Here is a 14,664-nt window from a genome sequence, read left to right on the forward strand (position 1 = left end):
CCTCCTGTAAAGTCAATAATTTGAAATAATCATATATAAACAAACACATTTCACCACACAGCAACTGAACTTCATTATTCTCCTCATGTAATTCTTTTGCATTTTTCCAGTTTCAGAAAGAGGTGTTTCTTCTTAAGATTTGTTTTGTAGAACATGGGAGAAAGAAAACAGGTCTCTACAAATAATGAAACTGTCGTAAGGGAGAAACTAAGTATTCAATATTTCCTGTCTTCTTTTTAAAGCACTTGAAGGGTAGAGATATACAGCAAAGGGGCCTGCCAGAAACAATGACCAGGAATTATCACTGCTCTTGCATTACACTGAGCAATGTCAGCACAAGAGTAAAGATGCTTATAATTCACTTAGCAGTCTACATAAATCCACACCTGATCAATATGCAGAACATATGATCTCATAGCTGTAATTTTTGTGTCAAATAATGCCTAACAATATTTTCTTTAGACTGTTTAATACATCTGTTCTCCCTGGCCAGCCAGGAAGCCAGCCACTGAAGCCATACTGGTCTCAAGACATGCCTGCCAACAGAAAAATGACAAAAACATTTTTAAAGAAAAGTATATAAAATTTATTTGCTTCACACACACATGTATAAAGAAGGTCTGCATTTACACTTTATACATCTGAACAGAGCAAAGCATCACATTTAATTGCCTTTGGCTTCCACTGTGCAACTATCACAGACTATCAGTTTCTTCTAGCTCACATGATTTATTCCCATGTAATTCTTAATTTACATTTAGCTAGCTGTACTTCTGCTTCACATTATGCCATACCTTCCTACCATAGAAAGATTTCCTTCATGAACTCTGCACCCAGGGTATTACATCTACAGTGATCCAAGAACACCTGAGGGAGAGAACACAAGCCCTTTCAGCTCAAAAGAGGACAGAATCTCCAAGTTGGTATATTTTAATCACTGTCTCTGACAATCAAGACAAAGGAGCTTGTCTTGACTGTACCAGCATTTCTATTACATTCCTTTCTAAAGAATAGCGACCAAGCTATAAAAATTTGCCCCAAGCCAGACCACCAAATGTATTCAGCTTGCATGATAAGTAAAAGTACGTGCATGTTGGTAAGCCATCTGAAACTACCAATTACTATATAAACGCTTTGCTATTCCAAACTTTTAAGTAAGGACAACTGAAATAAACTTTTTCAAGTTGCAGAAGACTTTAGAAATGTTTTGAGTCAAAAAAAAAAAAGCATTCAATATAACAGGTTTTCCATCAGAACAGATGAATAAATTTTAGCAAGGAATAGCTAACACAAATCCTTGACGATCAGTTTCCATCTTCACACACTGTCCGATTCATTCTTATCTGAGAGGTGGGTAAGATGGGAAATTCAGGAAAGCACACCTGTGTCTTCCTACTGTTCGTCATGGTAAAGTCCACTATCCACTGCAGCAAGATCTTCATAGCAGCAGACATCCAGAGTGAAAACTTAGATGTGGACATCCAACATAATAGTATCTTAGACAGCTTCATCTTCCCTCGAGTAGTACAACATGGGTATCTGACCCTTCTCCATCCCTCTCCCAGAATTACACTTGTGATGAGGTACTCCCATGGTAAATTAAGAATATTTATAGCTATGCAACCATGTGATATAATTCAACGCTGAGTCTTTTTTGGGTCATGAGATAGTAATTTGTATTAGAAATGTTAAAAGTCCTGATTTCTTGTATACTTTAACAATATACAAATGCATTACTAGTAGATACTTTCATGACTATCCTTCTTACAAAAGGTTACTACCCATAGTTTTACTACAAGCTTTGGACACACAGACAGAGCTACAATTCATAAAAAACTGACTGCCAGACTGCACAGCTGTCACTCACTCAAGAGGTCAGGATGTGTTACTGGTTGAAGCTCTCTTCCTTTCGAAAGTGTGACTGCAACTGGCTCCAGGCTGCTTGAGTGATCCATGTTTGTGCCTTATTTGAATTGCCTGCTCACCAGCTGACTCAACGTTATTAAAGCAAAATACCAAATATACCACAAACTATGTGAGTTATGCAACTAGCACATTTCTTGCTGGATTTCTGATACACTGAGACTATTTTGGTAGGCTGTTATGATTAGGCATTCAAGGCCTCTAACTCTGATTTGGAATAGCCACCTTTCTTTTACTGAGACAAATATGTAAACACCCAGAGGACACAGAAGAGACAAGGGTCAGAGATATGGACTGCACTGAACTGCCTTGTTGCACATTGGAACAGCAGAAACCAGACAATCAATCATTCCCTTTTGAGAGTCTGCCTGTATTCCCCTTTCAGAGGAGACAGACTTAATCACATTGGGGAATACTGTGGCTGTTGCAAAAGTCTAAAAATTAATATGACCCCCAAAGAAACTGGGGCTTCATACCTATTTCCTCCTCCCAGAGGAACACCCTGGTCTGGCACTGATCAGGAGCTTTTTAGAAGTGTCACCTTACCACCGTATGAGATCTGCACAGACCATACAGACCTTTGTTCCAGCTGAAAGTAAGTAAAATATTAGCAGAGATTCCAGTGGCAGAAACTTCCTATAAAATCTGCTAAAAACCTCAATTTGGCAATCTTCTCTTCTGGTGACAGGGTTAAAACAGCTTATTCCAGGACTGGAAAAGTGTTTAATGAATCTGCCAAAAACCTGTAATCATAACAACAAATGACACTAAACTTTGTATTTCAGCAAATACCACCATTTCTTTCTCATATAAAAGATCCATGTTTTGTTCTAACACACATAAAAAAACCATGAGAATCTCATAGGTAACCCTATAAAAACACTGCTTATAGAAAGTGGGATGTGTTCCCCTGGCACATCTCTCAGGTTACCCCACCCATAGTCACCAACCTCCAACCTTTTAGCTCAAAGGTTCCACACTCCACCTTTGCCTTGGCTTTATAGCTCATGGGACCACTTGCTGACTTTTTTCTACTGTGTTGAGTTAAACCAGTGCAGCAATAGGTCTCATGAGTGCCACCGCCAGCAAGAGGGAGAGAAGGTAAGGAAAGAACGAGATCTTTCCCTTGTAGCAATGGCAAACTTGCATGAATCAACTGAGTCAACCCACTTCACCTTTACTTTCACAGGAGATCCTGGCTCCACTTTTCTGGACTTTATCCCATGCCATTATATATCTGGGTCAGGCCCAAATCACGGAGATATCTATTTTCCAGGTCTGGCTCAGAAAAGGGCTTATACAACGTGTCTTTTCGACTTCAGATGACTGAAATTTCAAAATCCAACACATGCCACATGCATTAAATGAAATAGACGTTTACATACGGAACTCTCAGTAGGTATTCTTGCAAGAATGGCAAAAAGAGAGGTGGAATTCTGGAAGGCAACAGATGTTCTGTCATTTACTTCAATAGAATCAGTTTCTTCTCATTTCTTAAGGAAAAACAGTCCAAGTCCATTTTTTCAAAGTCTGATACAGTAAAAAAGAAAGCATAACAGATGGGTTGGCCACACTCAAGTTATCATTTATTAACTAGTATTTCTTGACTGACTAAAACCAGAAAAAGATATATTACATATTCTTATGAAAGTCATACCACTAACTGAAACATTAATAGTCTCACAATTAGAGGCTGTTTACATCAGAAAAAGCTTTTTTAAAGCTTCTACAAGATCAGTTCATCTGAAGTTTAAAATAGTTTTCAGTTGGTTAAATATCATCATGACTATACCCACCAGCATTCAATATTTCAATTTCTAACTGGTATATAAAAAAAATCACCACTTCTCCAGTACAAGTACACAAAATCTGATGGCTAACCAGTAACGCCCCTTTCAGCTGAAGTTTTGAAGCAGTCTTTGTGGAGTTTCCTCGTAATAACCAATGCTGAGACATCTCTCTTGCTCAACCTGACCATTTCACCGCTCATGTAGCATGAAGCTCTTTGTCATTAATTTTTTTTTTTTTTTCATTTCTTTAAACACAGAATGAATGCTTGTTGATAGGGAAATGATAAAAGCTTTCAGACACAACTAAATTAAACTAACACTGAACTCACTGTGCCCTGGCCTTATGCTGGTCAGAAAAAGTATCAGGAAGGACTACCTTGAGTGGGGGCACAGGACCACCAATGAGACAATACCTGATGCAAGATGACCTAAAGTGAAGTAGTGATCCAGGAACCAAGCAAACAGAAAAATGGCATAAAATCCTCACAAGAGCCACCAAAAACGTGGCTTATCTCAAGCAATTATCTTTGAAGTTTTTTTTTAAATTACAAGGTCTTTTTATTAATAATTTGCTCATGTTCTTTCCATATACACCGTAAGCTCTGTCCTCCAAATTTCTTGTCATTTCCTAAGAAAAAAAGAAAAATAAATCTTTTGTTATTAGTTTGGTTACAGAACCAAAACAAGTGTTCTTTCAGTACCCTGTTGCTGGATGCATCTGCTTCAGGAAACTGCCTGCAATTCCACTGGAAGCCACAGATTTTCCCACTCTGCATGACTGCGAACATTACTACCCCCTGCTCAATTCCTAACCACACAGTGTCCAGAAGCAGCAGGCAGGCTACAAAAGGAAGTCTTCTCTGAGCACCATTTTATTGTACTGATGGTACTGAATTAAAAAAATGTTCAGTTCCTCTCGTATGCTCCATACTTTGAGAGAAACACCACCAACAGTTCAGCTCACTTAAGTTTGAACAGTGCAGTGGGAGATTTCATTATCAACCTACATGACTAATCTTTATACTAATCAAACATGGACTATGCTCCTGAATGAATTCCTCCCCTGTTTCAGGAGGAACCTCACCCTGACTGCTGTCAGCCTTTGCAGTGGTACATCCTGACACAGACAGCAAAACGTGATGAAGAGTATTTCTGACCAAATGGAAGTGTGAGATACATTAAATTTTCTACACAACAAAATATGAAGGCGCAACTGAGCTCAATTATTTTATTTTAATTTCTTCACTACACAGTATCTTTCTGTTACAACTGTTAAATTTTAGCATTATTGATCATAGTAATGAGCCACTGCTATACACTAAGCAAAAAGGAGAAAAAAATACAAATCATGTTTATGGATAAAACCAAAAAAAGAACTGGGCAAGACTCTGAGGCTAGGAAAAACCAGTAGTGTTCTGCCATTCTAAGCTACCTCGTTAGATCATCTTAATTTAAGATTTTTCAGTAGAAAATAAACAATTACTCCATAGCACTGGAAGAAAAGCCTCTATTTATGTCCTGGACCTTTTTGCCACCTTCTTACAGAGAAGAAGTGACTGACAGGAATATATATTCCCACTTTGGTGGGTGTGGGAAGTCTAAGCTGCTTAAAAAAATATGGTGTTTGGAAATTCTGCATTATAGGAAGTTCTGCTGCAAGCCTGAAATTGGAGTCAGGTCAATGTATACAGGCTACTAATGTAGAAGCACGTATTTACCAAACAGGCATTTTCTTCCAATATGCTTCCAAACAACATCCCTGTAGAAATACTGATGACATGTGAGCAATGGACCCTTATATAACTGTTCTCTCCCATTCTCTCTATTAACTGTAACAATCAATAACATTTTCGGCTGATGTGATGCCATTCTCACTGACATCCATTTTCACTTTCCGACTGGATATCGGTGACGGATTTAAGCCCTTTTCAAGGGCATTAATTCTGCCAGATTAAAATCAGATGTGGTTCATATCTTCAGGGTACTCCCCAGGCATTGCAGGGGTCATGCTGCTGCATAGCACTATATATATTTCCATTCAAACTTCCCAGCTGTAGTTGTATGGACCAACTTTTCCCCATCCCTAAGTTCAACATCCCTCTTACAGGTATAAAACATCAATCAGCCCACATGCTTCGTAAGTTCCAAAGCTTGTGACCCTATCAACTCCTACAGCACTGACTACCACCTGCAGAAGTCCGTCAGAATGCACCCTTTCTTTGGCCTCTCCTGATCAGAAGCAGATTTCATACTGACTATAATTCCCCCTGGTGGTGCCTCCAGATGACCTAGACAGAAAAGTTTAGCCAAATTCATCCTTCAAGGGTGAAATGGTAACACCTTCAGTTTCATATGCACATAGCTATAAATAATGAATACCTAGAAGCTAAGATCTTACCTTCCTATGTCATCATTTCCATTTCCTCAACTTGTCACACTCATTTTTAAGCGTTCCTCATTTCTGTGTACTTCCTGTACCCAGAGGCAGAGCATGAAACTGATTATTCCCTGTCCTCAAAGCAAAGAAGTTCTTATCTCTATACACCTGACTTTAAAACTACCAAGCCTCTTAGGACAGAAACTTTATTTGGTATTTGAAAGATCTGTAAAGAACACAAAAATATTATTGTACAAAGCAGAAGTCAAACCTAATTCCTTACCACCTTGTCTGTTCTTCAGGAGAAACTGAAAAGGTTACAGTGGCCCACAGGGTAGCATGCCAGCCTTCTTCAGTTTCTTTTATTTAACCTCTCTTTTACTACAGTTTCTCAACTGCACTCTTTTGTTCAGCTCTTTACCCTTCTATTCTATCTTATTTTTAAAAATAATGATGTAGCTCCTCTGCTTTTATTTAAGTGCTTTGTCTTTCTAGTCTTATTTTATAGCAATAAACCAATTCCAAAAAGATACACCAAATAAGGTACCAACAAAAGCAGACATTGAAAATTTTCATATGACAATCACAATTAACAAAGTATTTGGACTGTATTTATAAACTTGTTAATTCAAATTCATCCAAATAATGAGTTCAAATTAATTACACAGACATACTAGAAAATGTTTCCTGTACCAGCCACAGACACACTTCAAGCCTATTACTGTTCTTTAGTTTGCCACTATAATTTCAAACCCTAAAGCTTTATATAGAGGAGGTGACCTGTACCTATATAAATATATTAATGACCATTTTTTTCCCTCCTTTTGAACCAGAAAAATAAGTTAAATTCTCCTTGTATTTCAGGATAATGAAACTAAAAGCAACAGAATTTAGCCATAGAGCAGGCATGATGATAGGCCAATCATCCTGATTGATATAATGATCATGTTTGCAAGACTCTTAACTCTTATGTTCCAAGGATGAAATATGGGCAAATCTGCTCACGGTTTCATAAGCTCTATTTCTGGGGCAGCTGTCCTTCTCCTGTCACCGAGAACCCATAACAGGCTCACCTGTGACAACTTACAAGGCAGTGGTGAGTCACACCACTTTTTGAGATACAGGCAAGAAAACAAAGTGCAAGCAACTTCAACAAGACAGCCCAGGTATCCTGAAGTTATTTTAACTCCTAGAAAAGACATGCCTAAAGAAACATGTTTGCAACAACTACCAATAGGGCTTATATTCTGCACTCTGCAGCTGGCAGCTGTTTAAGTCAGCAGGATTTACAACATCAAATAAGATTTTTCCAGCTATTAAAAACACATATCTAGCCAGCAATTTATTGTTCCATTCTCTATATACAGTAAAAAGAAAGCTATTAACACAAGGAAAATATGAAGATATATTTTTTACTATTTGATTTTTGGCCATCAAGCAGACCTCAAAAAACCAAAATCATCACACCTCCACCCCCACCTCTACTGAATGAGTCAAAGCAGATTCTCAAACCAAAACCACAATAATTAAAAGCAAAAAATGTACAGCATGTAAAACTTAACACTGGTAGGTAAAATTCAACAAGATTAGCATTCCAGTTTAGTATCAATACACACACTGAAGATCAAACCTGGCCATGTCAACAGATAACATGCAAGTTACTGCCTGTCCATATGACTACTTACTGCCATTCTGAATTTTCAAGTCCGCAAGTTTAATATACCATGCTTCTTGTCAATTCACTTTTGGCAGCTGAAGGAAAAACATATAACTGCACCTAAACACTGTTTTTCAAACATTAATGCTTTTATAATCTGCAGTGAGCTCTTTGCAGTGTGATTGCTTTGTTGCATAACGCATCACCCAGACTGAGGACCTATTTTGTCATGCCAGAATTATTGTCCTAGAAGTTGGCAGTTTGCAATGCAAGTTTTATTTTTGTACAAACACACAATTATTCTAGAGCTAGGTTTCTCTGTTCTGCAGTCTCACCCAAAAGGAACATTAGGCAAGCTGCAATCATGCACTGTTTCTGAAACAATGGTGCCCCCATCCGAACAAACTTGTAACCACCAGCTATCACTGGATGCAAATGTGTATCTGGATAAAAACTCCCTATGTGAAAAGGAACGCTTTCTCATTACACTTATTTCCATATCCAAATAACAGAATCTTTTAAAATTTGGTTTCATATTCATTAACCAAAATTCAAACTCTCTGTTTCCTAAGTATCTTAAAACTAGACATGTAAATTAAGACAAGTTTACTAGTTTTCCACCAACACTTGAAAAACTAGCTTGTAAAACTTGTGTGTGTGTGTGTGTTGACCAATTTTCTGGACAATTATCTGGAACACCTGATAATCAGTTTATGAATGCTTCATACAATTGGAATCAGCTTCTGCCTCTTCCTCAGACTTCATTCCTGCTAGTGAGAAAAGTAATATTCTAATCCAAAACAAAAACGGAGCTCCACTTCAGAAGTGGAGATAAGGTGGTGTTCTTTCCACTCTATCCTATTCACCACAAGGCATTACAGGAATGTTTCAGTCTAGTCTTTGACATAAAATTTTATTTTATAGCAAACTGTGGGAAAAATTGAAATTCCATTCCTCACTTCTGATGCACAAAGGGAAATGCCACTATCTAAAACAGAAAACAAGTAGCTACAATCCCAGATGATTCCTTTATCTCAACAGAATTGTAATTTTTTCTAACTTCCACTAAAATTTACCTATTTCTATTGAAGTCTGGATTCAGTAAGATTTCCAACATCCTACATGTCTCAGGCAATTGAGCAATTAGTATCTTCATGTAGATTCTTTCTTATTTGCACACTTCAGGTTTCTGGAGAAAAAGAGTCCACAAGAAACGGGTCTTTTATGTGAACCAAAGTAGGCATTTCACACGAACAAAAGGTTTTCCACAGAAGTCAGTGCTTACACTCAGTTACTAGCAAGAAAATTTACAACTGAGACTTGGTAATGCCACTTTTGTTTCAAATGGTATTTACAAGAATACTGAGAAAGGTGTTTAGCTTGGCAGTTTCCTGCTCAAAGCTCTCATCAGAGGCTCAGGCCACATACATCCCTGGACAGAGAGTTTATTCAACACATAAAAACCTACAGATACAGAATACTTTGGGCTTTTTCAAGATGCTCCTGGTAGGCTGCAACTCCAAAACAAGTCAAATCTGAGTCTGCTGCTTTGCCAAACGGAAGTTTAAAACTTGAATCATGGTTTTGGCACTGATACATCATCTTTTAAAGAAACTAACCTTTTGCTGTTAACCTACTGTTCTTATAAAAGCTTGCATATGCTTGTATTCCATGGAGTGCTCATTTTAACTCTTAATCACTACAACAGATGACAGTGCAAATGAAGATATTGAAAAATTTTAAATATAAGCTGCCCATTAATCAGCCTTTAGAAAAAAAATATATACCAGATCTTAATATTTAGTGCTTCTTATCTTCCTGCATTTTTTTAATAAATTGGTTATTAGGAGTCCGTATAAAGTATTTTCAAAGGAAAATGGAATAAGCCATTTCCTGTAAGATATAATTTGTTGCAATAAATGCATAAATTGTATGAGGAATTTGTAATTAAAAAAACACGAACATTTTAAGTATCACTCCATATTCTGCAGCAAGAACAATTCATCATGTAGCAAAGCTATGGCAATGCCCTGACAGCATGTTATACGAGAAAAATAAATGCATTACATTGGTAAATCTAGTCTGCTTAGCAAAATATTCATCTGAGATACTGAAATGAGTCATCAGTCACCACTACCCAACTGTCTATTCCCATCTTCCATGTTCCATTCAGCTGGACCTCTCATGACAAGCACGGTGCAGTTGTACTATTTAATCGGCACCAACCCTTTAAGATAATCTGTTAAACATAACACTTGCAGAACGTCATTAAATACAATTATCTTTTCTTACAAATGAGCAAACCTCACCATAGTGCTGAAGGTTTGACTTGACTTGGAGATTACAGTTTCTTCTTACTTGAAAATAAAAGTCCCTGATAAACATTACACAGTGTACCTTCAGTCCCACCATCTGTAAAGGCCTATCTTCTGAGAAAATTACTCTAATTCTGAATTCTTTTGTATTCCTGTGGGCAGAATGGTTCCTTTTTCGGGGTCTTTGCCCTCTGTCTTGACACTTAAATTCTTCTTAATTCCTATTTCTAGCAATTACTTTCTTTACTGAATCTACTAACTTCTTATTCTTACAGTGTAGGGACTTTCAACATTCGCCTTCTCCCCTTCAAGACAATTAACACCATCAGATTCAAAGAGTTCCAGTTTTACATTTTCCTTCCCTTTATCTCCAAACCATATTCACCCAGCAGAACTATGTGACACTTGCAAGCTCATCTTTTTGTCATTAATCATTAGACCTTTTTAAAATAAGGCAAAACACTTGTTAAAATTAGCACCTTTGCATGCCCCTGACAGTCGATATTGTTGTTTATCTATCTCATCTCTACCATAATTCCCTACACCACAATGAAATACATTCGAGTCACCAGCTCTTCTTCTACTAAGCCAGTTATTCAGAGACAGTCAAAATGAGGAATGCAAGACTACTTTTCTGTGACTACAAACAGGTAATGGTTGCTACATCTTGAATTTGACCTGGACAGCCTACATTTTAGAATATTTGTGAGACTGTTTACAGCAGTGATGCAATTCAGAGCATGTGTGGTTTTGCAGTGAATCCCGTGCTGCCTCTATTTACCATGTGCTGATTCGGATGTCAGAGCATTTTCTGTGTGCACAATTTGATTTTTTTAAGAAGCAATCCTCACAAAACATTTCAAAAATTAACAGGATATTAGGTGCTAAGGCAATGTGAAGGCCACTCCTGCAGCATTTACCTTTTTGAGAACTTCCAACTACATGTATTGTAGACATTCAGTCTTGGGAAACAGACTAAATTTAGTCTGAAGTAAACTTTCTGAATCACATGTGATGGAGGTAAGAGAAAATCCAGCATCAGCCACTTGGATCCACTGACCTGCTCCTACCGCTCCTTACTAATGTGGACAAAGCCCCAGGATCCAACAGCATCCTGGACTGTGGACTGAGTGTAGGAAAGAGCAACTCACATCTGACAGAAATAAACATTAATTCTTTGCACCATAGGCTCCACATATTTCTATTCTAAACCCTTGTCAATGACAAGGCAGGGCCCTCCCTTTTTAATGATTGTTACATTCTGCAACTCACAGTCAAGGGTGTCCAATTCTAACAGTAGAGTTCCATCAATTAATGTAATAAAGACCAAATCAACAGAATAAAACGCAATGTTTTAACACTCTCATGAAAAAAATCAGCATTGATTTCTTCTCCCTGAGAGGAGTCTTGCCTACTTCATTCAGAGTTCTTTCATTCTGCTAATGGCTTAGGTTTCTTTAGATCATTTAAATATCAAGAAAAACTCTGAGAGCATTTCTGATAAAAAAGTCATTTTCACTAGTAAATACGGAATGACACTGAAGTAGTGACATACAAGAAACCTGACTGTAGTTTTTGCTGCTTCCTGTATGCTGGAAGACACAGCCTTTTGTATGCTCCTCAAAGTCACCATGAACCACAACACTGAGAAGACGAAAAGATGAAAGCAAGATGCAGAAAGCCTGGAAATGTTACACTGTGATATTAACTCAGAGGAAAAAGATGCTGCTGATGAAGGGGCATGCACATCGCCCTTCTGGACACTTGTTTGAGCAGACCTGCTTTAAGTCACTGGCAGGTATTTGTGAAGTTGCACAACAAAACAGATCAATAGAACAGCTCTTAAGGCAAAAAAAACCCAGAAGACATCACGTTTCTGAATGGAAGGTGTGTGTCCCTTCTTGCCCTTCCTTCCTTTTAGGAATGGCACTGACTTAGGCGACTGCACAGCCTCAAACTTTCTCATTGTACTCGGGCAGAAAGTCTCCAAATTTGGGGGTGCTCTAGCTGATGTGGTCACACAAAACATGTGGAGCACAGCAGAGAAACAAGCCTTAGCAGGGAGAGGAAACAGTACTGCAAAATACTGTACCATGTGCACTCAGACTCCTCCAGGGAAGCTACCCTCCATAAATTATACATAAATACGCAGGGTAACAGCAGCATGCGCAAAGAATGATGTGAGGACATGCTATAATAGCATCCAGGCTCCTGGAACACAAGGTAGTAACCTAGAAGGCTGTTCTTCCTTAGCAGTGAGCAAACATACACACAGGAACTAATTTAAAAACATATCCAAAAGTGCTCTAAATTATTAAGAAGAGCAAGTTTGCTTATTGCTGCCTTGCTGCTGCAGAGTGATGTCTCCGGTCTGAAGTCTGCTGATGACAGCCGCAGGTTTTTCCTTGCGCTAGAGGACCGGCCTCATGAGGAACAAACGAGCCGCACAGAACGGGCCCACCCAGCGAACCCCGGCAGCCGCGCCCCTTCCTCCGCTTACAAGCCTCCCACCTTCGCCACCGGGCAGCCGCCGCCGCCAAACCGCCTGGCTGACCGCGGGCAGCAGCAACACGGACACCAACCGCGCTCCGCCGGGGGTCCCCGCAGCGGCGGGCAGACACGGCGCGCAGAGGCAGCACGTCTGGCCGCTCGCCAGACACCGCTCCGTGCGCACGTTCGGCTCCAGCTGCCACTGCCGGCCCGCCGGGCCCCGCCGCCCCCGCCCGGCCTACCTGCGCGGGTCTCGTGCTGCGGCACCCGGAAGTACTTGTTGCCGAACTGGTCGGTGCCCACCAGCTCCTTGCCGGGCCCGAGGAGCCGCAGGCGCAGCGCGCGCAAAGCCCGCCAGGCCGCGCTCATCCCGCGGACAAGGTCGCCGCCAACCGGCCCGGCTCGCCCCGGCCCGGCCCCGCCCCGCGCGCACCTGCGCCCCGGCGCGTGCCCGACCCCGCCCACGGGCCCTCGGCATGCCAGCAACGCCGCTCACCATTGGTGGCGGTCGGGCGGCCCCGAGCCAATCCCGGCCTAAGATGGCGGAGCTGCGGCCGGTGGCTCCGTGGGGTAGGCATGCTGGGGTTCATTTCGGCCCGTCAGGCCGGGATCGACGATCCAGTGCGGCTGCGCCGGGCCGAGTCCACCCGGAGGTAGCGGGGGCCGATGGGGAGCCGGGCCCAGCGCGGGGTCTTGCGGCGCGGGGAGGCCCCGGGGCGGCCACCGCAGGCTGACGAGGCGGTGGCTGCAGTCCCTGGCCCGACACTGCGGGGAGCCCACTCCAGGCCCAGACCGGGCCGCCCTGAGCTGGAGCCCGGGACCGCCCTCACTGCCGCTCCGGCCCGGAGAGCCGAGCTCTGCCCTGCCGCTGCCCTGCTGCGCGCTCCGGGCGCGGGGAGCCGCAGTGGAGGAGCTGGGAGCCCCTGGGCTCCCCGGCAGAGGCTCCCATCTCCCTGCCGTGCCTCGTCTCGGAGTTTCTCATGTTTGTTTTTGTTTGTTTATGTGCGTGGATGAGCAGCCTGGGGCGGGCTGAGCAAGGCTGGGCCGTTAGGCTGGGCAGTGTTACTGCCCTTGCCGTCTGGGCGCCTTCACCAGGTGCTTCAGTTTGCGTGCGGCCATGCTGCGCTTTGTGAGGAAACCAGAGTTCTGTGCTGCTTGTGTGTCTGCTTCAGTTCGTCCTCCCTCTTTCCAAAACTTGGCCTGTTGACAGGTTGCAGAAGAATCAGATGAGAGGGTTGTATTAACTTCACAACAGCTTTTTTGGAAAGTGGTGACTGCATAGAAAGGCTTGTTAATATTTCTGCTGAAGGTTATAATGTGATAGTTTTCTTTTTCATTATCACATAATCAGTTTTGCTGCTGTATTTCAAGACATATCCAATAAAGCTAACCTCCCTTCAGTCCCTCCAAAGCATTTGTATTGGTGATTTACCCATACAATGATGCAGCTTTTGTGGCTGTATCATTGTAAAAAGAATCTGTTTGAAACTGAAATGAATTTTGGTGATTCAGGAAGCTCCTTTCTGTGTGTGTTTTGGCAACAGAGTTAAATACTTTGTGTGCCCTCAGCAAGCATGCAGTGTTCAGTGTTAACAATGGAAGCACAGTGAACAGAATTTACATTACTTGGAAGACTGTCTACCTAAAATTTCCCTTCATAAACTATAATTTTTACTTTAAAAAGAAATAATCTATTGTCTTTAGTAGACAGTATTTGTAACTACATGTTTAAATTGTACGTTTTAAAATATTTCTTAAGGCAGTATATTTCTTCACTAGATTTCAATCTCAAGTCTGAAAGTTTTGAGCTAGATATCTTATAAATATCAAAATTCTTATTCTGGGTGACTTCTTGCATAATTATAGTTAATACCTTTTAAAAGAGCTTAAATGACTTGTCTACTTTTGAAGCATGCCTACAGACATGCTGTTGGGGTTCTGCCTGTAGCAGTATCACATTGAGATTTTTGCCACTGAAGCTGAGTAGGAGCTCTCTTGCCATACATTTTTTTAGTCATCTACTTAGCTATATTTTTGTTGATAGTGGTTTTTACAAAATAGTGCTGTAGAAAGTACTGATCATCTTGTAAGACTGATTTTGTATCAGGTAGT

The 14,664-nt window shown here is 40.8% G+C and overlaps 2 protein-coding genes across 7 annotated transcripts in view; one reads left to right on the plus strand and one right to left on the minus strand.

Annotated features, from left to right (window-relative positions):
* NDUFAF2 (NADH:ubiquinone oxidoreductase complex assembly factor 2) overlaps positions 1 to 13,157 on the minus strand; it is a 59,436-nt gene extending 46,279 nt beyond the window's left edge. For 2 of the 3 annotated variants that reach the window (XM_065860305.2, XM_065860304.2), the window contains exon 1: positions 12,795 to 12,983. In XM_065860305.2, coding sequence (XP_065716377.1) covers positions 12,795 to 12,921 — 127 coding nt within the window. In that variant the 5' untranslated portion in view covers positions 12,922 to 12,983. Of the gene's footprint in view, positions 1 to 12,794; positions 12,984 to 13,048 lie in introns of those variants that run through there. The other variant, XM_071802494.1, reaches the window with a different exon arrangement.
* ERCC8 (ERCC excision repair 8, CSA ubiquitin ligase complex subunit) overlaps positions 13,017 to 14,664 on the plus strand; it is a 30,455-nt gene continuing 28,807 nt past the window's right edge. For 3 of the 4 annotated variants that reach the window (XM_065860301.2, XM_065860302.2, XM_071802493.1), the window contains exon 1: positions 13,091 to 13,205. In XM_065860301.2, the coding sequence (XP_065716373.1) occupies positions 13,129 to 13,205 (77 nt within the window). In that variant the 5' untranslated portion in view covers positions 13,091 to 13,128. Of the gene's footprint in view, positions 13,206 to 14,664 lie in introns of all 4 variants that reach the window. The other variant, XM_065860303.2, reaches the window with a different exon arrangement.

The sequence above is a fragment of the Patagioenas fasciata genome, chromosome Z (assembly GCF_037038585.1).
Source record: "Patagioenas fasciata isolate bPatFas1 chromosome Z, bPatFas1.hap1, whole genome shotgun sequence".
In the NCBI taxonomy this organism is placed as follows: Eukaryota; Metazoa; Chordata; class Aves; order Columbiformes; family Columbidae; genus Patagioenas; species Patagioenas fasciata.